General features: G+C 44.6%; 2 protein-coding genes across 4 annotated transcripts; both read right to left on the reverse strand.

Moving 5' to 3' along the window:
* Window positions 1-175: 175 nt before the first annotated feature.
* On the reverse strand, window positions 176-13,953 carry rinl (Ras and Rab interactor-like). 2 transcript variants are annotated; one of them, XM_072668724.1, is made up of 12 exons: window positions 13,728-13,953; window positions 12,888-13,017; window positions 11,840-11,999; window positions 7,970-8,078; window positions 6,784-6,856; window positions 4,750-4,838; window positions 4,553-4,644; window positions 4,047-4,269; window positions 2,373-2,984; window positions 1,883-2,200; window positions 1,326-1,457; window positions 176-1,107 (listed from the first exon to the last, which is right to left on the reverse strand). In XM_072668724.1, exons 2-12 carry the CDS (start codon window positions 12,926-12,928, stop codon window positions 743-745), a joined length of 2,214 nt encoding a protein of 737 aa, XP_072524825.1. In that variant the 5' UTR covers window positions 12,929-13,017; window positions 13,728-13,953; the 3' UTR covers window positions 176-742. The 2 variants fall into 2 exon arrangements, with proteins under 2 accessions (XP_072524825.1, XP_072524824.1); XM_072668723.1 differs by having other exon boundaries at window positions 2,373-2,987.
* A 3,068-nt stretch (window positions 13,954-17,021) lies between these two features.
* Window positions 17,022-23,854, reverse strand: sirt2 (sirtuin 2 (silent mating type information regulation 2, homolog) 2 (S. cerevisiae)). 2 transcript variants are annotated; one of them, XM_072669067.1, is made up of 16 exons: window positions 23,703-23,854; window positions 23,565-23,608; window positions 21,842-21,893; window positions 21,636-21,746; window positions 21,439-21,480; window positions 21,243-21,349; window positions 21,092-21,148; window positions 20,890-20,958; window positions 20,677-20,806; window positions 20,480-20,539; window positions 20,046-20,101; window positions 19,883-19,959; window positions 19,590-19,641; window positions 19,125-19,192; window positions 18,968-19,034; window positions 17,022-18,220 (listed from the first exon to the last, which is right to left on the reverse strand). In XM_072669067.1, exons 1-16 carry the CDS (start codon window positions 23,716-23,718, stop codon window positions 18,068-18,070), a joined length of 1,161 nt encoding a protein of 386 aa, XP_072525168.1. In that variant the 5' UTR covers window positions 23,719-23,854; the 3' UTR covers window positions 17,022-18,067. The 2 variants fall into 2 exon arrangements, with proteins under 2 accessions (XP_072525168.1, XP_072525169.1); XM_072669068.1 differs by lacking the exons at window positions 23,565-23,608; window positions 23,703-23,854 and adding an exon at window positions 23,458-23,551.
* Between the last annotated feature and the right edge of the window lie 371 nt (window positions 23,855-24,225).

Raw genomic sequence — 24,225 nt, forward strand, 5'->3', positions numbered from 1 at the left:
GACACAGATGTGCAAATGCACACACACAGCTTGTCTAGTCCCTGTAGAGAAGAAGTACTGCCAATAGAATAGGACTCTCTGGAGCAGATCATCATCATGACCCTATCGGCACCATACTGCCTAATACCAGGCGTGGGCTAGAGGGGTATAAAGCCCCCCAGCATTGAGGAGCTGTGGAGCAGTGGAAGAACTGTGTTCTCTGGAATGATGGTGGTGGAGCTCCATCCAGTACTTTTGAGATGAGTTGGGGATGATGACCTCACTAACTCTCTTAAGACTGAATGCAATAAATCAAATCCTCACACCAATGCTCCTTCACAATCTAGTAGAAAGTCTTCTTCTCTGGACAGTAGAGACAGTAACTCCAACAGAAGCAGGATCAGCTCTTTAATACTCTTGATTTTAGAAGAAACACTTAAGAATAAGCAGGTGTCCCAATACTTTTGTCCATTTAGTGTATGAGAAATCATGTGATGAACAGCTGGTGTTGGCACAGAGTTTAACTGACTTAAAAAGACCTACACTAATTAAAGCTTAGGTGTCCAACACAAGGGGCTCTGGGGGGGCTGGTGCAGGAGCGTGGTGTGAGTGGCAGTGGGGCGGCAGTGGGGTGGCAGTGGAGTGCTGCCTCTGGTTTAGGGTGTCTCACTCAGCTGACCTGACGTTCTCAGTTCTCAGCTCTGACACAGACAGAGCACAGCATGGTTCTGCAGATCGGTCTGCAGTGTTCCACCATGCTTTGCTACTGTGGATGTTCCAGGCGTTGGCCCTCTTCCTCCTCTTCCTCTCCAAGAACCTCCAGATCTTCACTCAGTCTCTGCTGTGCTGCTCTCTCCTCACCGGGCAGAGCTGCTTCAGCGTCCCACCCGTCTCCTGAGTCTCCTCCTGCTTTAGGACCACTAGCTTCTGCAGCCTCTCCACGGGAAGTCCTCCTGAAGGTCCGGCGATTCCTGCTGCGTCGTGATTGGTTGCAGTGGAGAGTGCGTCTGCGATGCCATTGGCTGAGAGACTTGTGGGCTTCTGCGCTGAGCTGGCGCACTGCCAGCCGAGGCTGAAAACTGCTGATGTAGAACAAAGCAGCGTAGAGGGACGTCAGGTAGTAGCCACCTACAGAGACGAGGGGGGGGGGGGCTATTATTATTATTATTATTATTATTATTATTATTCAATGGAGATTAGAGAGCATATGTATTTACATATGTAATAAATAGCATCTGATAACAATAATACTAATGTACGGACACTTATGTGTGTATGTGTGTGTGTGTGTGTGTGTGTGTGTGTGTGTGTGTGTGTGTGTGATCTGCTGAAACACCCACACCTACCTTCCCCCTGAAGCTGTGAAGGGTCTAACAGCTCCATCATGTAGTCTGTGTCTAACTGCAGAGTAGCAACATCACTGCGCAGCAACACCCAGGTCAGACACGGCAGGAAATCATCAGCCCCGAAAACCACACCTGTCCCAGAACAGTCCCTTCAGCTCTCACACACTTACAGTACTCTCACAAACACATGTAATACCACACACACACACACACACACACACACACACACACACACACACACACACACAGCAGCAGCCAGCACATCCGTACCACACACAGACCACTTACAGAGAATCAGACGACTGTCCAATTCAGAACAGTGAAACATTGAGATAATAATAATAATAATAATAATAATAATAATAATAATAATCAGACATGCATCAGATACCTGATACCTGAAACACAGCGCCTTTCTGAGTTCACACTGATCTCCTGTCAGTTTGTAAAAGAGATGCTCCTCAGCATCCTATTACTCCACCCCCTCTCCTCAGCACCCCCTGTCTCTACAGGGCTTTAGTCTGTAATTATACAGCTGCAGTGTGGGAGGCTCTCACCAGGCTTGGCGTTGGCGCTCATGCTGTGGTAGATGTTCTTGCAGACTTTGAGAAGACTGTCCACCTTCTTGTTGGGGGAGTAGGCCTGGTGCATGGTGGCCCAGCGCTGCTGGATCTTCTCCAGCATCACGGCGTCCGGCACCCCGGCCCCTGCTGTGCCCTCCAGTTCCTCCAGGCTGCGGACAGACAGGGTTTTCTGGTTGTGTTCCAGGCGCTGCAGGCTGCCGTCATCCTGCCGAGCTGTCTTCATGCACACGTACAGATGGGAGTACACCGGCTTTAGAGCCACCTTGTGCAAAGCATGCTCTAGCATGGCATCTGTAGGGAGGAGGGACAGGGATGGGGAGTGAGACAGGAAATACTAGAGGTGTAAAATTCAGGTCCAGAAAGTAAAAAATCCGGATTTTGTAATGTGGCTGTGTACAGGGATCAGATTAATTCTGCAATTGTGATTCTGTGAACCAATGACTTTACTCTGTGTGATTCTTACCAACTTCATAATCAGGCATGTCCCCCAGGCAGTCTATGATGCTCTGGATGTCAGCGCTGTCGTACAGTGCCTCCCTCAGGCCTGTCAGAGAAGTGCGCACCTCCTGCAGCATCTCTGTGCTGCTCACACCATAAATTGTCCTGGATTTCAGGATCTGCTCTATGAAGCCCCTCACAGCCTCAGCGAAGGGGCCGTCTTTGCGTTGGCTCATCTCCTGCACGCGTTTGTACAGCCGGCGTTGAGGAGACACAATCCCCCCCAGCGCCAGCCCCACCGCAGACAGGCGGTTTTTCACCTTGTTGGCCAGGGGTAGCCGGGGGGAAGGTTGTGACTGGCAGGGGCTTAAGGCAGGCTCAGGCTCCTCCTCTATGCTACTGACTGACAGGGAGTCCAGTTCCAGGCATGGAGGGTGAAGTAAGGTGGAGGGAGGCGGGGGGGTTATCCAGAACGTGTCCTCCACCCAGGACACCCGGTGGGGAGACTGAGGAGGCTGGCTGCTTAAAGAGTCCACACTCACCCTCTTCAGAGGATCAGGGTTACTGGAGGTGCTCAACCTGCGCAGAACCACATCTTCCGGAGTCCCGGGGGTCGGGGTCTGCTGGCTTACAGGGTCTGCTGGAGAGATCAGAGCCTACGTCAAGCTGAGGTTGTATTCAGGATGGCTGATTTTAAGGCTGATTTCATTGGAAACTGATTGCTTTGATTGTTCTCCCATCAGCTGGGTCAACTTCTGAGCTCATGCCAAGTCAGTGATTTAGATTATTCAGCTAATTAATAAAGGTAATTAAATAAAAATTCACATCAGTTCAGTCTGCTATGATGAAGAATTCTCTGAACACTGAACACACAGGTGGGGACACGGAGGGCTTGGAACAGAGCTAGGTGTCCGACCACTCTGATAATCTTACAATATTAAAAGACAATTCATCATATTTTCACATATAAAGCAGAATCCTAAACCACAACTAAGACTGAGTCACATTTTGAGATCAAAGTTAATAATTTAATAGACTGATAGAATTGTAAGTCATCATTTCAAGTGAGAATGAGCTACCACAGCCGTCTGTGATCAGTTTATATAAATATAAATATATAACTGAACAAAAGTAGTGGAGAAAAAGCTTCATCAGCATAAATTCAAGCAAATCATCATTTTTACATTAAAACTAAATGAGAACATATTTTATTAATGAGTCTTGGTTGATTTAAAAGAACCTGTATCTCCACCTTCGGCTGTATCACTATACAGCAAAGCCCGCTTTATATAGCTCTGCCTACAAAAGAAGAGTGGCTACGTCTTCCTGTTGATCTTCCGCTGTACTGAGCTAAGAGAGGATGGAGATAAAGGAGGTGTAGAGCTCAGAAGACTGTTCGAGCTCCTGCTAAAGGAAACCTAGAGTCCTCTGCAGGGACGTTTTTGATGCAGGGCCACTTTCGACCAATGCACCCACTACCATGCCCCTACTGCTGGTCCACCACCCAAATATTAGTTGATGAACAGCAGCTCTGAGCAGTGTGTGCGTGTGTGCGTGTGTGCGTGTGTGCGTGTGTGCGTGTGTGCGTGTGTGCGTGTGTGTGTGTGTGTTACTCTCTGGTGAGGGGGCGTTGTTTCCGGTAGACTGGGCAGTGAAAACACTGATCAATAGCAAAATACTGCCAAACATCTTCTCTCACCTGAGCTCTCCAAACTGCCCGCAGGCTCATCCAATGAGCGGCCTCTCTTCTTAATCCCCGCCCCTCCCCAGGGTCTGGTCGTACTCAACCGCTGCTCTCGCCTCATGTTGCCTAGACGATTAGTGAGCTGTGGGGTGGCTGAGGGACCAGTAAGCCAATCATCTCCATGCTCTTGGAGGTACAGTGGGTTGATGATGCATAGAGCTCCGCTGGCCGTCGTCAACTGCCGTAAAATGAACAGGACAGGACGTTATGAGTGAATGACAGGGATAGATCTCAATCAGCTGCACTGATCAGTTTCCTCCTAGACTTTCCACGATCAATAGCAATTAGACAGAAGATCAGAATGACGTCACTGTGCTGTTTATGAATTATGAGAGATTTCTATCTCCTCTGTACTGTATATGTATGAATATGAAGATGGGGTAAAAGTGGAGTATAGAATAGCCCTCTCTCTGCAGGCTTTCAGCACAGTGAGACAGAGCTGATGTTAAACTGCTGGACACCTGTATGCTGCACATGACCGTATCCGGAGCGTCTGGCGTTCCTGGACTCATTGTGTCAGGCTGAGGGTCTGACGAGGGACAAAGCCAGGTCTCTAAAAGTAACACACACACACACACACATGCATAATACACCTGAATTGAATGACATTAGTGACAGAAAACTGAATGAGGAGAAGAAGGGAAGATGGAGAACTAACTTGGACCCAGCTGTGGAACAAGATGACCAGGTTGTTCAGCCAGCCTGTGCACCCATAAAGGTACAGACAAACAGAGAGGTAACACGTCCCTGAGAGAGAGAGAGGGGGGGGGGGGGGTATATTTGATGTTGCAGTATATACAATATTAAAGTTACTAATGTAAATCTACTATAGCTGTAATACATAAGGTCATTCATTGGGGGTCAGCTGATCAAATCTAGCAGCTCATTCTCAGTAAAGGCTTGTAGCACTAAGCACACTAACTGCACACAGCCACGCCATCTCTACCGACAAATGCTGGCACAGGGTGGCACCTTTGCCACAAGTCTGTTTGTGAAATCTCTGGTCTGCTAGATCTTCCCTGGTCAACAGTAAGTGCTATTACTGTGAAATGAGAGCGTCTAGAAGAAGCAACAGCTCAGCCGCGAAGCGGTACACCACACAGGCTCTCAGAGCGGCCCGCTGAGTGTAAAAATGGCCAATCTTCTGTTTCATCAAAACTGCCTCTGAAAGCAACCTCAGCACAAGAGCCTCATCAGGAGCTTCATGAAATGAGGTTCCAACACAAAGCAGCTGCAAACAAGCCTAAGAGCTACGCCAGGCCTCAGCTGGAGGAGTAGAAAACACTATAAAAAGACTCTGTGGCAGTGGATACATGCTCTCTGCTTCACTATGTGGCCCGTCAGAGGGGTGAACCTGGGTTGGCAGATGTACAGAGAACACGAGCTGGTGGAGGACCAGACTTCAGTCTAATTCCCTTCAGTGAAATCTAACAAAACATTACTGAACATAATGTTAATACTATATACATTTGGAATCACGTATATACGTTACAAAGGTAGAGGTAAAAAATATTTATTCAGCATATTTAAGAGTTTCAGAGTTTCAGAGTTAAGGTGAATTTTATTCAGTTAAAGTGACTAAACATCTACCTATTTTTAGAGATTGATCAGTATTCAGTGTGACTATATCATTAAAATTTGCAGTACGTCTTCGTACCGGCTGGTCAGCCTAAAAAACCCTCCGTCACAATAATAAAGAAAATTATTATTATTCTTATACCCATGGTTTTGGAATGGGATATCCAACATGCTCATCAGACCTCATGTGTCCACATACTTTTAGCCATATGTACCAGACATTACTTCTGCTCCACCATGCTAACAGTATTTTGATTATAGGACAAATAACTGTTGTAATATTGTACTGTAATACTGTAATTAATATTAATATACATTGTGTAATTAGTATATCGTATTACATTACTTCTGCAATAATAAAGAGGAGTGCCCTGTCTGATGGTGCCCTGCAAGGATCTGAATGTGAACCCAGATGACCTCCTGCTCACTATCATAAATTACACCATTTATTCAAGTGCCTCCACGCTAACGATACCTTGATTATAGGACACCTGGCTGTATACTGTAATTTAATAGTAATATATATTGTAATACCTGTAATGACTATATATGTGCATATGTACCGAATACCAGGTACCTAACAGTGCCTTCTTACTAGAAACACAAAGTGCATCTGAAAAATCAATAACTGATCAAATAATAATGATATAATGATATAATCTACAGTAAGTTCAATACACAGGCAGCCTTTACCATCTCTTCAGAAAAACATTCCCAGTGCCAGTGAGTCACTGCACAGCTCCAGGCTCTGCTGCACAGTCCTGTATTACTGTACTGTGTTTATTACAAGCTTACATGTGAAGAACAGTACACCGTACGAAACCTTATTCTAATGACTCAATGTCCCTATTAATATTCGCTTCTGTAAAATAGTGCCACTGTTTTAAATTCATCAAATAAAACTTTAATAATAATAAAAGTACATATTAATGCCAATAAATGATCTTAAAAAATAGAGGCCATGGTGGTTTCCACCCTTTCTAATAAGACTTCAGCGTTCAGGATTGGTGATCCTGAGAAGATTTCCATCAATGACACTTAAACCTGCCTGAACACGCAGCCTGCCTTTACAGTAACCCAACTTCACCCAATCCACCCAAACCCAGGAGCTTACCTGCTTAATGTGTAGAAGGTCACCAGCTGCAGCAGGTCAGAGAAGGCCAGGTGAGAGGTGGCGAGGTGCAGAGCTGAGGAAGAACAGGGAGCGTGAGTGTGAGCGAGAGAGAGAGAGAGAGAGAGAGAGAGAGAGAGCGAGTAAGAGAGAGAGAGAGAGAGACAGGATGACGGCGGGTGAGTAAGAAGTAGAGTGAGTCAAATAAAGAAACCGGACTGACTGGTGGTAACTTCAGATGCAGGCACCAGGAACCAGGAACTGGGGGCTACTGGCGGTGAAGTCTGAGCTCCAGATTAAAGTGATTAAGATCACTCACTGTTAGGAGTAAGATACTGGAACAACAGTCCATCAATTCTGCATTTTAAATGATAAAGATAAATAATATATAATAACTGTAGAAATAAGAACCACAGTCCTGTTTCATTTATTTCTCTATGAACTATTCTGCAGCCTGGCTGATACTCAGGTCATTAATGCTGGTGTAATAGTGAGTGATGTGAGATTGCACCATGTTGTTGTACCTTAAGAACATCAGGCGTTCACAAACACCATATTCACTAACGTGTCTCCATGCCAACCATACCTTAAATATAGGACACAACTGTAGTCTGTAATAATTACACCAAGAAATATAAACCAATAATATAAGAACTGCAGCTATTCTCTGAAGCTTGCTCAAACCTGTGGTGCGGGGTACACAGCAAATGAGCCAGTGTTCAATCAACTCTGTGACTGTTAACACTCACATGCACAGTGTTGGTGTAACACGTGTTCTGTATTTAACCTTCACTGACGCTTCACTGAATATATTATACACCAAATTTAACGCCTGAATGAGCTCCCGGGGGCCGCAAGGGCCAGAATGCTCATGATCTTTTCACGAGCCCAAAATGTTTAACAGCAGAGAAAAGCCCCTACAGGATCTCTTTCAGCCTGAGACTGACTGACCTTTCAGAGAGTGACCCCAGCATTAGAGACAGTGCTACACCTTTGTTCAGACTGCCATTAAAGCTGTTCTCCACCAGAGTACAGAGCCGGTCTTTGGGTCAAAAGGTTAGTATACCGAGTGTTCAGATACTCAGGGGTTCGTGTCCCCTGAAACAGGTGGCAGTGGTTCAGAACTCTTTAGTGATCTGTACTGCTGTGTATGACTCTCTTTATAGGGCGGCTCCCCGGCCTCTCTCACCTAAGCCAATGTGATGGATGGGAAAGTCTTGGACCGTCTCTCCTTGGCCTCCTACGGACACACACAGCAGTTTGTTCTCGGAGGAGGAGTCAGGAACCACCAGGAAACTCTGTAGAGGAGAGAGACCAGATGAGCTCGGCGTCTGGTGGATCTGTGAGGAGTCAGTGACCCACTCAGACGCTCCTCAGCTCCTATATAATATTCCAGCACTTTCTAACAACAATAAAGAACTTGAGAGGAGAAGGAAATGTTCAGAACCTTTAAAATGTGCTAAAGGAGCACGAGTTTAACCCTTTAAAGCCTGAACTGTGGAATAATTGCCAAAAAAAAAACCCCTGTCCCCTGTCTGTGTGTGTGTGTGTGTGTGTGTGTATACTCTTATATATGCTTATATATATATATATATATATATTCTTAAGTTTGTACTCGAGTAAAGGTTCTTAACAATGTCAGTAATTATCATTGATTTCATTAATATTTGTTCTTTAATGTTTTAAAATATAATTTAATAGTTATTTAAGGTACGATTCTCTGATTCATTCATAATTCAGCAGTCAGGTTTTTGAGACGGGTTGAGAAATGAAAATAAAACTCTCTGAAAGTTTAGAGATGACTGTGTGAGGAGTGTGAAGTGTTCTCATTTTTGTAGACACGGATGCACAGGTGTACAACACACACACACACACACACACACACACACACACACACACACACACACACAGGCTATACATAGATTTGCCTGTGCATACACACACGCAGAGACACTAAAGGAAGTTGATGTGTCGAGCAGCAGAGAAAACCAAAACCAAAAAAAAAAAAAAAAAAGTGTCGTCAGCTCAGAATATTGAAGCTCTCAGACTGAAGTGGAACTCTCCCCAGCGCTCCCCGACCCAACCACGCCGAATTAATGAGGGTCACGAGGTGATTATTTACCACATAAAGTCATTAAGTGATGCATGACTGTAATATCTTAAATACCCATAAATGTGAAAATCTGAGTAATACTCTCTATACACTACAGGGATAAAATTATTTGGACACCTACTCTTTCACTGCTAAAAAAAAAGAGCTGACCCTGCTTTTGTTGGAGTAACTGTCTACTGTCCAAAGAAGAAGACTTTCTACTAGATTTTTGGAGGAGCATTGCTGTGAGGATTTGATTGCATTCATTGACAAGTGTTCAGGATGATGATCACCACCCCACCCCATCACCATCCCCAACTGCCCAACTCATCCCAAAAGTACTGGATGGAGCTCCTCCACCATCATTCCAGAGAACACAGCTCTTCCACTGCTCCACAGCTCCTCAATGCTGGGGGGCTTTATACCCCTCTAGCCCACACCTGGCGTTAGGCAGCATAGGGTCGATGTTGGGTCATGATGTTGATCTGCTCCAGAGAGTCCTATTCTATTGGCAGTACTTCTTCTCTACAGGGACTAGACAAGCTGTGTGTGTGCATTTGCACATCTGTGTCAGCAATGGGTGCAGCTTAAAGTAGCTGAATGTATTCATTACAAGGAGTGTCCACAAACATTTGGGAATATAGTGTATTAAATGCTTACTGTCACTGTCCTGCAAAATCCTTGTATCTCCAGTGTACTGTTTCTCACTTTTCTCCAAAATAAATAAAATTTAGCAATTGGTCTTTAATTTCTTGATGAATGGACCAATAGAAATCTTACGTCCACTGGGTTAAATAGGTCAAGAAGGTTTTTTCTGCTCCTATAAAGCTGCTGTTTCAGAGATATGAGGTTTCTGTGAAACAGCGCTGATATGAAATATGTGAAGGTCTGGAAAGCACCATGACCTAAAGATCAGTTTCCCCTTCTTCAGATCAGTTTCTTCCTTCTTCAGATCAGTTTCTTCCTTCTTCAGATCAGTTTCTTCCTTCTATTTCCCTTTCCTGGAGAGCGCAGACTCTTCCTGGAGTGCATTAACCCCTACTGGACTGAAGTCCTGTGAGCAGAGTCCTCCTCAGCACCAGTTCGAACTCATGGCTCGTTCTTATCTGGGCTTCAGTCTGTTTACAGTCACATACAGAGGAGCACAGGTGAGCAGAACACCGGCTTTAAGCTCAGACTATTACTCTGCCTCTGTCATTTTTTACATTTTAATGACATTTACAGTAGTCAGGAGTCTTTAACACTGTGTGCACATCCATAACCAACAGCCAATAGGAACGTTCCACCAGTATCTGGAATCCTGTGTCACTGAAATGCTGTAAAGATTAAAGCAGTTTTTTTATCTGATACACTCCAGATTTATCCATTAAGATTCAGCTTGTACAGACAGGTTCCCCGTGACTAAATTCATATAAACCTAATGGAATATATTTACCAAATGAAGTTCTATTGAGTTCTAAAGCATGTTTATCAGTTGGCTTCCAGAATAATGTGTACAGTATTTGTATTGAACAGTATTCGGTGTTAAAAACATCTGCAGAAATGATACGCAAAACAATTTATCTGAGTTCATTTCTTTAAAACATCACTAAGCTTCAATTTGAACCAAGTCAGAAACCCGTGTTCCTCTAACTGTGTTCTAACCAACCCTGCAGTTACTGAGAACAGGAAGCTCTTCTGGGGTCCGACTGCATTTCTGCATATTAGTATGTAATCTAATGCCACAGCGCTGAGCTAAACCGGTTCAAACCATCAATACCTTCATTTTAAAAGATTATTGTATTCAGCCGCTGTCTTACCATCTGAGATGTTACCGTCAGCCAAATCTCTTCTGTCACTTTCTTACTCTCTCTCTCTGTCTCTCTCTCTCTCTCTCTCTCTCTCTCTCTCTCTCTCTCTCTCTCTCTCTCTCTACCCCATGTGACTTCTGATATCTCTCACACTTAAACACACACTTCTGCAATGGGTTTGTGATCAAGAAGATGTAAAGGGAAGCAGATGAAGAATCAATAATAGCATGTTTACATGTTCATAACTGTGAAGAAGGGTTACACCATTTAACAATAAAGTCAGCAACACAACAGAGAAGGTAGCGGCAGCTCATAGCTATATGTTTTAGTCAGAGGTGGAAAAATCGATCGCACTGCAGTTCCTCGTTTAGCCGCTAGATGGGGACTAGGGAGCTTGCGCATGGCTGCAGAGGTCGGTGTTGTTCTCCACTCCGCTCTCTCCAGAGACCATCACTCAGCCCAGTACAGCCAGTATCAGAACACTAACCCGATACCTCTCTCCAGAGACCATTACTCAGCCCAGTACAGCCAGTATCACTCAGCCCAGTACAGTGAGTACCAGAACACAGCAGAGCTAACAAACAGCGCTAACTTCACAAACCAGCAAACAGTGCAGCCCACATTTAACCACAGCCAGAGGAACAGCAGAAACAGTCAGGAACCTAAAGGAGTCGCGCTAGAGTTTTAGTGCTAGATAAGCAGCTCTTTTTGGGTTTTGGGTTTTGGGTGACTCCAAAAAGTGAAACCTATTTGATCTTGAGGGACACAAAGCATTAAAACAGCCCAGATCAAGTTTAATGTGGCATCCAGCCTTTGGTCAGTATCAGTGATAGACCGATCATTCTGAAAGATGATCAGTGATTTGGTTTCAGCCCCAAAAACACTGATCTTCTACATCCTGCAGCTTAGGTCCACCTTCCAGGCCGTTTGAGATCAGAGGAATTTTTTTAAATATTTGACACCACACTGGTTTGTTTGTTTGTTTGTTTAACATCTTTTACTTCTGCTGGTATTCTGACACTCAAACAAGCGCTGAGCACCGGTTATTAACATGCATGGGCTCGGTAACGTGGATTTTCATTGGCTGTTACTGAAGTCACATGTGAAAACAGATTGCATGTTAAAGCCTCTGAAAGTCTCACTGTCCGTAAGTGAGGTCAGATAGACCAGGACTCACCCCTGCAGGTCTGCCCCACAGCGCAGCGTGAGCTCCATGCTTGTCCCACGGGCTTCCCGGATCCCAGGCTTCCTGACACAGGCGCAGGCCCTGCAGGCGACTCATGGGGTGTTTCTGTGTCACTGAGTCCCCATTGGTTATCCTGTTAGCTGGGCTTGCCCTGTAGAGAATAGGACCAGTATGTTTCTACTTGAAAGAGCTGCGTGCATTAGCATTGGGTTATATTAGGTATAGGGCGCTCTCGGAGGAAAGTGCCGGGTACCCAGCTCTGATGCATCAGTTAGTAGAAGCATGTGCCGGCCAGCATCACGCTGAAGGGGTGAGCGAGCACCACGAGAGAGCAAGGCCAAATGTGCTCTCTCAGATCCTGCTGATGGCAGGCAGCATGACCTGGGATCCTCGGGTCATGGTGGCAGCACCTTAGTCCAGTGGACCACTCCGTATCAGTCCGCCCTGTATCATCCTCTTTTCACCATCAGCTTTTTTACAGAGATGTTTGATGTTTGCTTCCAGAATTTGCTGGAACAGCTTAAAGTTGCTAAATGTACAAAAACAATTACCTACAAGCTCCAAACTTCTCCCAACTACCTCTGGCTGAAGCTGTGAGAGAAGCTCGGTCATTGTTGTAGTGTTAAGCCATGTTAATCTCTTTCTGTATAAAGAAGAAGAAGCAGCTTAACATCAAAGCCTGTGTTGTCTTGTCTTGTTTTGCGTGAGTGATCACGGGTAAGGTGTTTTTTTAGGTTTAACAATAATAATAATAATAATAATAATGCATTATATAGGAATGCCACAAATATTGTGGTCTTACATGACTTACAGCTGTAATCTACTTCTGAAATTAGCTGTAAAATTATAATACAATTATAAACAGTAAACACACACACACACACACACACTAATATACCATGCATAATGAAGATGAAGCCTTCTGTGTTATCACAACTAAGAAAAGTTATACTGTGCAGCCCTATAAGATAATAATGTCCCTATATACACTATATATATATATATATATATATATATATATGGACAGTCATTTCCCCACCTGTTCCCACTATTTGTGGGCTCGTCGTCCAGTCCTTTCATTGTCCCACGTCAGTTGGTTAGGACCAGGATTTTTTCAGGACGTCCAGTGAGGTCACTTTCTGAAGGCTGCCACTGCTCCTCCATCAGAGCTGTAATAGTCAACGAAACATGAGGAAATGAAGTAAGCCGAAAAAAAGGAAATTAAGCAATCCACCGGCCGCACGCACACATCCCTCACTTCTGTTCAGTTCTACTCTCTCTCTCTTATCTGAGCTTTCTTCATGTTTCTCTGGTATCAGATCTTATCTACGCTGACAGTGTTACACAGGGACGGGGCCTGTAGCCTGATGGTCCACGGGTATAAGGCCAGCTGTTCCTTTTACACATACAGAAGCGTATACTGGAGTCAGGCACCTCTTAACCATGTCTGTAAACAATCTGAGTGATAACATAAAGCTTTGGGTTCTGACCCGCTCAGGCAGCACCTTCTGATCAGCTTAGACCTTTCTTCACGTTTCTTCAGGCCTCATACTGCAGACGTATTATTCAGACATAAAAGTAGTGTGTAATTAACATATATATCATATTTCAGAATTGAATATGAAAATAATGGAAACTGAGAGGTCTAACACACACTGGACTGAAGGCATGAAGTGACCAGCGCAGTTGAAGCCATATGTGATGCATGTCAATGTCAGTAATTACTGAGTAATTAGGTACGTATTTGAATAAAGTAAAGTAAATATGAGCTCTTTCTGTGGTACAGAGTGATTAAACAGTATACCGTCTGAATCCTACAACATCTAGAACCACCTCATCTCTCCAAACACAAAAAAGAAAGAAATAACCGACAACTCACGTGAAACGAGACTCTGGACGGTTCTTCAGTATTTCTTCACCTTCTTCACAATTGCCACCCACTGTGTCACGCCTACAGCCCTTCGCTGCACAGCCTTCCTCACTTTCAGTCCTACAGCGAAACTCACGGCTGTGACGCGTGGACTCTCAGAGTAAGAACTGCACCAGAGCAGAGAGCTCTTTCTCCTGCTGGACCTCACCGAAGCTGCTGAGCTGGAGCAGCTTTAACTATTTCTTTCTTTCCAAAAAACTGTGTGTGTGTGTGTGTGTGTGTGTGTGTGTGTGTGTGTGTGTGTGTGTGTGTGTGCGCGTGTGTGTGTGTGTGTGTGCTTCCTCTCCCCTCCCTCTGTGGTAAACCTCTCTTTCTCTCTAACATTCACACACACACACACACACACACACATTCACACACTCCCCATGTTCACAGACAGAGCAGGCTATAGTGAACTGCTCTGAATGTAATGGGCTCTTCAGTACAGTACTCAGTACTCAGTCCACAGTACTCAGTCCTCAGTACAGTCCTCAGTCCTCATTACAATCCTCAGTACTCAGTCCACAGTCCTCAGTACAGTACTCAGTCCACAGTACTCCGTCCTCAGTACAGTCCTCAGTCCTCATTACAATCCTCAGTACTCAGTCCACAGTACTCAGTCCTCAGTACAGTCCTCAGTCCTCATTACAATCCTCAGTACTCAGTCCACAGTCCTCAGTACAGTACTCAGTCCTCAGTACAGTCCTCAGTCCTCATTACAATCCTCAGTCCTCAGTCCACAGTCCTCAGTACAGTCCTCAGTCCACAGTACTCAGTCCTCAGTACAGTACTCAGTCCACAGTACAGTACTTAGTCCACAGTACTTAGTACAGTCCTCAGTATAGTACTCAGTCCTCAGTACAGTACTCAGTCCACAGTCTTCAGTCCTCAGTACAGTACTCAGTCCACAGTACAGTACTTAGTCCACAGTACTTAGTACAGTACTCAGTCCTCAGTACAGTCCTCAGTACAGTACTCAGTCCACAGTCTTCAGTCCTCAGTACAGTACTCAGTCCTCAGTACAGTACTCAGTACAGTCCTCAGTACAGTACTCAGTACAGTCTTCAGTCCTCAGTACAGTACTCAGTCCACAGTACTCAGTCCTCAGTACAGTCCTCAGTACAGTACTCAGTCCTCAGTACAGTACTCAGTACAGTCCTCAGGTCGCTACAGTGGAAACCCAATGAGAACCTTTTCTGGATGCCTGTAACTGGGGCAGAGACCGTCTGTCTCTCTGTGTATCGGGGCTGTAATGGCCTGGCCTGCTGAAGTCTGTTTACTCTGGCCTGTAGCACTGTTCAGACGTACACACCGTTTCCACTCAGCTGTCAAGGATCTGGCATGGACCCTCCAGCTGAGCCAGAGAATCCCACCAGCAGCTCCACTCATCCCCCTGATCAGACTGACCCCACATAGACTCTCACTAAACCATCACCACTAACCTCTAATCATACGGAGCTCCTGACATCATCATCATCATCATCATCATCATCTAAACACAGAAATCACAGATCTGATCTCTGTTCCCCTGATCAGACTCACCGTGATCTCTGGTCTAATCTTTGCTCATCAGTGTCGACTTGACTAGACTGAACTACTGAACTACTGAAATATTTACTTAAAATAACTGAACTGATTTTCATGTTGAGGTTTAATCGTGTTACTGTATTTATATGTGTCCATCATACATGTTCAGAATAAAATAATAACGTTAGGATTATTCCCAAAGGAACTCAATATTTAGTCAATAATTGCCTGGAAATTATGCAAATGATGCAAATGATGCAAATGTAAATTCAGTGCACCACAGAGTGAAAAGGGGAACAACATCCTCCTCTGGTTAAAACCAGACCACAAAACAAGAACCAAACAACAGCAATGAGAACAAAGAATGGAGAAATGATGGATGCTTATGACCAACAGAACCCAACTGTACCTGATACTGGGGTACTGGAAATAACCGATTCTCCGCTTCAGTCAGGTACGATCCAAATCTCATAGGCCTGTCCTTGTGACCCTGACCTGGTTTTCAAGACTGTGTACTGGAACAGGGAGGTCAGTACTAAAACACAGCCTTGATCAGAAGATACTAAAGGAGCTTATTGATTTAATTAGTGCTGCACTGTTCTGAGACCAGGCCTAAATCCTGAAAATGTGCGGGACTGTTGAGCCACAGCTTCCTCCAAGATCTGAGATAGTGACACACATAAACTACACGGCAGATTAGAGACGTAAACATCTTTATTTAAAATAGTGAATTACATTAAAGATCAGGGCCGAAGTTGATGAAGTGTTTCTGAGGATTTAACTGCAGTCTATCATCATCATCACCTCTACAGTTTAGCTCAGGTCACGTAGTTCTGCAGTTTATTATCTGAGTGGAATTAAACCAACGTTAGTAACGTCTAGAGAAGCAGCAGCTGACTGATGCAGTGACCAGGGTCGAGACGTAGCGCTGCAGTTTTAGCTGTGGTCCAGTGGTGCACCCAGTCATACATATTAAGCTCCATACCTGCATGCTTGACAGAAATATGCAGACGGCAGGGGACAGTTATGAAAGTATGTACTCTAACAAAGTGCAGCACTGAACTTTAAATAACCTAAAGCTTCTGCAAGAGCTGATCACACACTGTATTCCCCACGGCCCTTTAACCTGCCTATCATTTAGTTAAGGAACCTTTTTAAGTCTGTAGAACCTGTGAGACGGCTGCTGGTGTTATCTGATGTTATTCTGTATGTCTTATAATAGAGGTGCATGGTGTTTGGGCTGCATGTAAGGCGGGCCGCTCTGACCCAGCGTGCAGAAGTAAGCTGTAATGGATGATTTGGACGGCTCAGTCCCAGGACACTTCAGCCAGCTGAGCGGCAGAGAGCATGCAGCTAGTCTAGAAATGCTTGTGAAGGAAGGTGAAAATACTGTGAGGCCTCATGTGTGACACTACCTCCATATTAGTACCAGGAGGTCAGGCTCAGGTGACTGAAGGAGAAAGACACTCCAGTTGGGTCCGCAGCAGGAACAACAGTGAGTATTCAGTCAGATGATCTCTTCAGGTTAGGACTAAAAATGATTTGACAGGACAAGACCAGCACTAGGAATTACACACTGAGGTAGAGGAAACCCATGAGCAGAAAGAGTCTGGTCATGATGGGACCTTCCCAAGAGGTTTAAAAAGGTGAGCTGACCTACAGAGGCTGGAGCCGATCTACATGTTTGTGTCTACTGCAAAAAAACCTTCTAATGACAAACACAAGAAAGAAAGACGCTTATCTGTGTAGTGTTTATTTCCCATTCTGCTGTTCATCTAAGGCATTACCTCAGGGAGAATACAACAGCAGTATTCTTAAAGTAATGCTGCAGGTTGCACAGAATACGCCATACAGATACAGAACATGCCAAGAGAAACTGAAAATGTGGGGCTTTAATGAGCAGCCGTCTCACAGCGGCGACTGGTGTTTTATATATATTACTGTAGGAATACAGGAAGGCCTTAATAGAAGAACTTTAAAAGCAAATCAGTGATATAAAAGGATGAGACTCCGTGCATCCCCTCAGTTCTAGCTTTCATACCACTGTAAGCATTCACACACATTAATGCCAACAGCTGTGAAAAAGCACATTCAGCTCCTCAATCAGGTTAGTAAACAGCTGCATGTGCAAAAGAAACTATTTCACCTGGGACTGACACTAAGCACAACCAATCATGAAAAACAAAAAGCTGATTGAATGACAGCTGATGTTAAAATCATTTTCATAATTAGGTTTAATTACAGTGAACGATTCGGGATCAGTGGAGTAAATGGTTCTGTATCTGCTGTCCTTTGCCTCTCCGTACTCTGTGAGGTTTAGTACAGTTCACAGCGTAGATGGTGTCTATTGCTAACAGCTCTGGGCCTGCTTTCCCTACAGAGTCGTCAGACGATGGTTCTGAGATACTAGGAATGCACAACGTAGAGCTTTGATTGGATTCATCTGGTTACAGAGATGTACTAAAATGAATGATGGTGTCATTTTAGCTCAGCGCTGCCAAACTTCTCCAAACCTCAATGACCACGTCATCAATCACTGGTTAAAATGATCCAATAAATCGCAGCACTGGACCAGCGGCGATTCTGATCCGACTGCCTTCTCCATGTGCATCCCTAGAGAACACCTCTATCTTCCTCAATATCTTTAGGAAATCAAGCCTCAAAGTCAAAGTAATGGTGTACAAACTTCACTAACAGAGAGAGAGAAGGGGAAACAGTAGACCCAAAAAGCCACATGACCACTGGCGGAGCCGTATGGGCAGTCCCTGACTTCATGGTGATGGTTACTGAGTCTTGTCACTCTCTCCAGCCTCAGGCTCTGCAGCTGTAGTCTTCTCTGAGGCCTCAGAGCTCTGCTTGGTTGTCTCGTCTTTCTTTTTTGTGTCTTTGATGTCAATCAGCGCATGTTCCCGCTTCACCAGCTCCTCCAGCTCCCCCTGAGATGAAAAAGGGGATAAATTAAGGGACACAAATACCCATCTCTGGCTGTATGACTGTAGCAGGCAAGCCGAGCACCTGACCACTTCGGTAACCACACACGCTCTGCTAAGATACAGTTAAAGACTGTAACCCGCGTGTTTCACACATCTGCGTTAATCTTCCCCCTCATCAGTGGTTTGACATGTCCGCTCTTGGCTGGATATTTTTGGGTAGTAACGCAATAACACCACAGTGCCTGACACAGCGCCACAGACATGTTAGCATCCTGTCCATAATATCTGGGCTGGCAGTTCTCTGAACAACTGTGCAGAAACAGATGGGCTACAGAAACTGCATATCCAGACCAGATACACCAACATATACCCAAGTAGTGCTGATCCAATCATTAAATCTCTGACATCATTTGTTTTCTTCTCTTAGACTGTAAACGAGGCAGAGTTCACATCAGAAGCAAAGTTCATAATCACTCAAGTTTATATTAGACTGTTCTTTCAAAGTAATCTAAAAGCACATCACTAGTATCAACATTAAATACCCTGAGTAAAGTGTTCAAAAGACCCATACACCCTCGCCAGGGAACATTCTGCATTATTTACATTATATATCGACATCATTTACGTTAAAAACTGAAAAGCATCACCGTATATAGTGGCAACCCCAAACAACTTACAACGCAGTTACGGGTCTCTGTTTCTTTCGCTCTGTTTAAGTGTGAGTGTGTGTGAGTGTGTGATTTCTGTTACCTTCCAGCCCAGTAGGTCTGCAAACGCCAAGCAACCATCATCACAAGTGCTCAGGTGTGCTACATCCCTGTAAACATCAAAGCATCACAATAATCATAATGATCATCATCAGTAAATCTTCCTCATACCTGTAGTGGAGAGTGTAAGCACCACTCACCTGTAAGCTTTATCTGAATCAAAATCCATTCCTCCTCCAATACCCAGAAACCCCATAGCAAAATCAGACTAAAAAAACAAGAACAATCAACAGTGACACATATTTATTTAATAAAATTTATATAGATCACAATTTTTCCATTTTTCTCCACTAGCAGAGTTGGGACTTAACACCCGTCTCCTCTGATACATGCAAAGCCAGCCACCCCCTCGCCATCGCTGGGCAGCCGACAAGTTCAAAGGAAAGCGCTGGGTGTCCAGCTCCACCACACCAGCTAACAGACACCTGTGCCGACCAACATCACTTAAGAGTAATGAGGGGAGAGAGAGCGCCACCTACCCACCCGGACAAATGTGCTGTCTCAGACTGCTGATGGCAAAACAGCATGGCTCAGGTTCTTTAGACCGCTGAGCCACTCGGAGCCTATAATTATGATTTGAAGTACAAGTACAAATAACTCAGTACCTGTCCTGTCTTCTCCATGTTGATCAGGAGCCGAGGACAACTATTGGGAACTCTGTTAAAAGAAAAAGCCAGATGGAAAACTTTTACCTTCAGTATCCATGAAAAAGAACAAACAGCATAAACCTGCAACCTGCAACCTGCAACCTGCGCCCTGCCCTGCCCTGCCCTGCCCTGCCCTGCCCTGCCCTGCCCTGCCCTGCCCTGCCCTGCCCTGCCCTGCCCTGCCCTGCCCTGCCCTGCCCTGCCCTGCCCTGCCCTGCCCTGCCCTGCCCTGCCCTATATGAATCTCTCACCTGCTGACAAGAGATGCAAATGGCTGAACTTGCAGTGAGGTGCCCATAATGATGAGGAGGTCACAGTGAGGGAAGTCCTGGGGAGGAGCAGGGGGTGTTTAGTGTTAGGGTAAGTGATGACGCTCAGCACACCTTATTTCAGACAGAAGAGTTTTCTTCTTACTTTTTTCATCGTAGTGAAGAATCGAGCCGGCAGATTCTCCCCAAAGAACACAATATCTGACAAGATCCAGAGGAGGAAAAGAGGGATGTGTTTCAGCAGGTCACCCAGCAGCTGAATATGTTAAACTTTACCACCATTATATCAGATTAAAACACAGAATTCAGCCACGTATCCCAGAAAAAAGTGACCTGAATTAACCCAAAATGTCTTCCTGTTAACGTTCTGGCAGAAATCTCTCACTGAAGATGTTTATTTACATTAAAACCTATTCAAAGTAAATTACTAACTCTCTGAATCTGTAAAACATGAAGGGATTAGAACTCAAACAGCATAAACCACTTTAACCTGCACACAACATAATTCACTGTAATCAAAAAGTACCATATCAGTAAAGCAGCTGAACGTAGTGCAAAATGAAGGAAGTCTAAACTCACCGGGTTTGACTAGGCTGTTGCAGGCGTCACACTTGGGAATGTCCTCTGAGAAGATTTTCTCTGCGGGTCGAACAGAATCAATAAATTCATCATTAAAACACATTTCCTTTATTGCTACCATTAGGATCATGGGTGATGATGTATTTTGTTAAAGTCTAATCAAATGTATAAATAAAAAAATAAAAAGTCCACTGGACCTTTCATCCAGTCCATGGTGTACTCCTTCCGGCAGAAGCTGCTTACACAGTGGGAGGTGTGGAAGGTGCCATGGGCCTCAATCAGATCCTCCCCTTCTAGCCCCGCAACTCTCTCTAAAGTATCGATGTTCTAACAGATACAGAGGCCTGGATTGGACGGCACTGACCTTTAGTATGACACTGGATAACTTTAGTGGAAAGATAGAAACTGACCTGTGAGTAGCAGCGCCTGAGCAGGCCTTTATCCTTCAGCATTCTAATGAAGTAGTGGCACACTGTGGGCTACAAAGAACAAGAATTAGACCATTTGTTAGAAATAGTGAGGTGAGTTTAGATATCAGCATATCTAATAACCCCCCCCCCCAATCAATCCCTAATCAGGACCATGTCTTATTGGTAAAGATTCCTAACTGACCTTGAACTGTCCTGGGTAAAGCTCGCGGGCCAAGGCAAAGAAGGGCTCTGGGTGTTTCTGATGCAGAGGGAGAGGGAGGAGTGAAGGGTACGTCAGTTCAGACCCAGCTAATTTCAGCACACTGAATAAAGCTACACTCTTAAAAGCAGACCTTGAAATAGTCAATCTGAAAGATAGCCTCGGGATATGGCAGGTTGTACTTCTGCAGGTTGGCATAGAGACCAGTTCCAGGAGAGCGGAAGTCAGGGATGCCCGCAGCTGCATGTGAGACAGTGAGCTATTGTCACTGCTGTGGATTCTTCTTATTAATGATGGTACAGAGACATCATTAGAAACTGAGTACTCACATGTGGATATTCCCGCACCCACCATACAGATGATGTTCTTGCCTAGATACACAAAGACAAGAATAACAAGATTGAAATGTTTGCTAAAAACCTGTTTATTTAAAAAACATATTAAATATGAATGATTGCTATTGGTGAATTCCATTATCCTGTTTGCAGCTGCAGCTGTTTTTAAGAACTCAAAGTCTAACACTCACATTTCCCACTCTGGATATAACGTGCCACTCCCTCAAGGGTCAGTTCATCCAGGACTTTCTCTCCAGGACTCAGGCCAAGAGTCCGAGAGAAAAGATTGCGCAGGAAATCCACTAAAACGAGGGACAGAGACACAGGGTTCAGTCCGAAAGCTGGCCATTTATCCATGTAGACTGCTATATGCAGGATCTGCAAGACAGACACCTACTTTCACTGCCCCCAGAGGCTTCACCTTCGTCACTGCTATCGTCAGACTCACCCTAGATTGAAGGATTGATAAAAAATAATCAATCAATATGGAAACAGCACAAATGTTGGTGACACTGAGGAGGTACTAAACACTTAACTGGAAACCCACCCATGGGGATGGAGCGTCTGTATTCATGGTTTATACTGTGCACCATGGCTAAAAGTATGTGGACACCTGAATATAATATGACGTGTGCTTGATAACAGCTTATTCCCAAAAGTGCTGGGTGAGGCTGAGGTCGGGGTCAATCAGGTTTAACACCAAACTTGCTAAAACATTTCCTTATGGAGCTTCTCTCCCAACAACCTATAAATTATGCCTAAATACTGCAGCAAAAACCCAGTAACTGCTGCGTTCACACACATTATAATCTGACTGTGTATGACCTTATCCACCATACGGACAAAAAAGAAGTACTTATTCACAGTTTCTTCTGAAATCAAGGCTATTAAAGAGCTGATCCTGCTTCTGTCTCTACTGTCCAGAGAAGAAGACTTTCTACTAGATTTTGGAAGAACATTGCTGTGAGGATTTGATTGCATTCAGTGACGAGTGTTCATAAGGTCCCCAACTCATCCCAAAAGTACTGGATGGAGCTCCACCACCATCATTCCAGAGAACACAGTTCCTCCACTGCTCCACAGCTCCTCAATGCTGGGGGGCTTTATACCCCTCTAGCCCACGCCTGGCATTATTAGGCAGCATGGAGCCAATAGGGTCATGATGATGATCTGCTCCAGAGAGTCCTATTCTATTGGCAGTACTTCTTCTCTACAGGGACTAGACAAGCTGTGGGTGTGCATTTGCACATCTGTGTCAGCAATGGGTGCAGCTTAAAGTAGCTGAATGCATTAATTAGAAGGGGTGTCCACAAACATTTGGGCACATTGCACTGTATGTTGTGTAGTGTAGTATAGTGTTGTGTAGTGTGTAGTGTTGTGTAGTGTGTAGTGTTGTGTTGTGTAGTGTAGTGTTGTGTAGTGTTGTGTAGTGTAGTGTTGTGTAGTGTAGTGTAGTGTAGTGTTGTGTAGTGTAGTATAGTGTTGTGTAGTGTAGTATAGTGTTGTGTGTAGTGTAGTGTTGTGTGTAGTGTAGTGTTGTGTAGTGTTGTGTAGTGTGTAGTGTAGTATAGTGTAGTGTTGTGTAGTGTGTAGTGTAGTATAGTGTTGTGTGTAGTGTAGTGTTGTGTAATATAGTGTTGTGTTGTGTAGTGTAATATAGTGTTGTGTAGTGTGGTGTTGTGTAGTGTAGTGTGTAGTGTAATATAGTGTAGTGTAGTGTGTAGTGTAATATAGTGTTGTGTAGTGTGGTGTTGTGTAGTGTAGTGTGTAGTGTAATATAGTGTTGTGTAGTGTGGTGTTGTGTAGTGTAGTGTAGTGTGTAGTGTAATATAGTGTTGTGTAGTGTTGTGTAGTGTAGTGTGTAGTGTAATATAGTGTTGTGTAGTGTGGTGTTGTGTAGTGTAGTGTGTAGTGTAATATAGTGTTGTGTAGTGTTGTGTAGTGTAGTGTGTAGTGTTGTGTAGTGTAGTGTAATATAGTGTTGTGTTGTGTATCAGATAAAGACAGTAAGACCTCTTAACTTCACAGTTCCGGAACCGCACCCAGACACCGCTGTGTGCCGGTCCGGGACAGGGGTCCGGTCACCCTAGCTGCCCTGTGGTTGGCATTATGTTTTTTACCTCGGAATCTGGTGTCTCAGCCTCCTCTTCTCTTTTAGTTTGTTCTAAAAGACAAAAGCAACCAGATCAGGAGGTCTGTCCTCACTGACACCATCAACAGCCGCGATCTACCAGCCGACTACTCATCCCAGACATTACCTCCAGACTCAGACATCTATCCGCCTTCACTAACTCTGCAAACACCTGCGAACGGCCTCAACTCACAGCCTGAACCGCTTCACTCCGACACTGACTTCTGCTTTAAAAGGACTTGTTGTTGTGCATCGGGGTAATCCGCCCGGGTGGAAACACAGGCAGGGCTCCTGTGACTGAGGAGAACTGACCGCGTCCACTGCAGACACTACAGACACTGCAGACACTGCAGACTCTACAGACTCTACAGACACTGCAGACTCTACAGACTCTACAGACACTGCAGAGTTATTATTAATATTATTACATTTCATATCGCATAAAATAGTTTAATCAAAGTAAAAATAAATATAATAGTCAGTTCAGATTCAGAAGACCCACTTAAAACACCCAGATAATCAACCACCCCCGGTACACTACTGAACACGAACCTCTAGGAGCTGAGGGAACAAGCCACGTGGATTTCAGTACCCAGTACCATCAAGCTCACTTCAGTACCTGGATTTTATAGGAAGAGAAAGCCTCTGAT

The sequence above is a fragment of the Salminus brasiliensis genome, chromosome 23 (genome assembly GCF_030463535.1).
Source record: "Salminus brasiliensis chromosome 23, fSalBra1.hap2, whole genome shotgun sequence".
In the NCBI taxonomy this organism is placed as follows: Eukaryota; Metazoa; Chordata; class Actinopteri; order Characiformes; family Bryconidae; genus Salminus; species Salminus brasiliensis.

Excerpts from the sequence above, each read along its gene's own strand:
- rinl (XM_072668723.1), bottom strand. The coding sequence starts at position 12,928 with ATGAAAGGACTGGACGACGAGCCCACAAATAGTGGGAACAG. Across the intron at positions 4,270-4,552 it reads CGGTCATGTGCAGCATACAG|TTGACGACGGCCAGCGGAGC; the intron begins GTGTCCAGCAGT and ends ATTTTACGGCAG. Across the intron at positions 2,201-2,372 it reads CATGCCTGATTATGAAGTTG|ATGCCATGCTAGAGCATGCT; the intron begins GTAAGAATCACA and ends TCCTCCCTACAG.
- sirt2 (XM_072669067.1), bottom strand. Across the intron at positions 21,481-21,635 it reads TTATATCCAGAGTGGGAAAT|GCAAGAACATCATCTGTATG; the intron begins GTGAGTGTTAGA and ends TTGTGTATCTAG. Across the intron at positions 18,221-18,967 it reads CAGACCTACTGGGCTGGAAG|GGGGAGCTGGAGGAGCTGGT; the intron begins GTAACAGAAATC and ends TTTTCATCTCAG.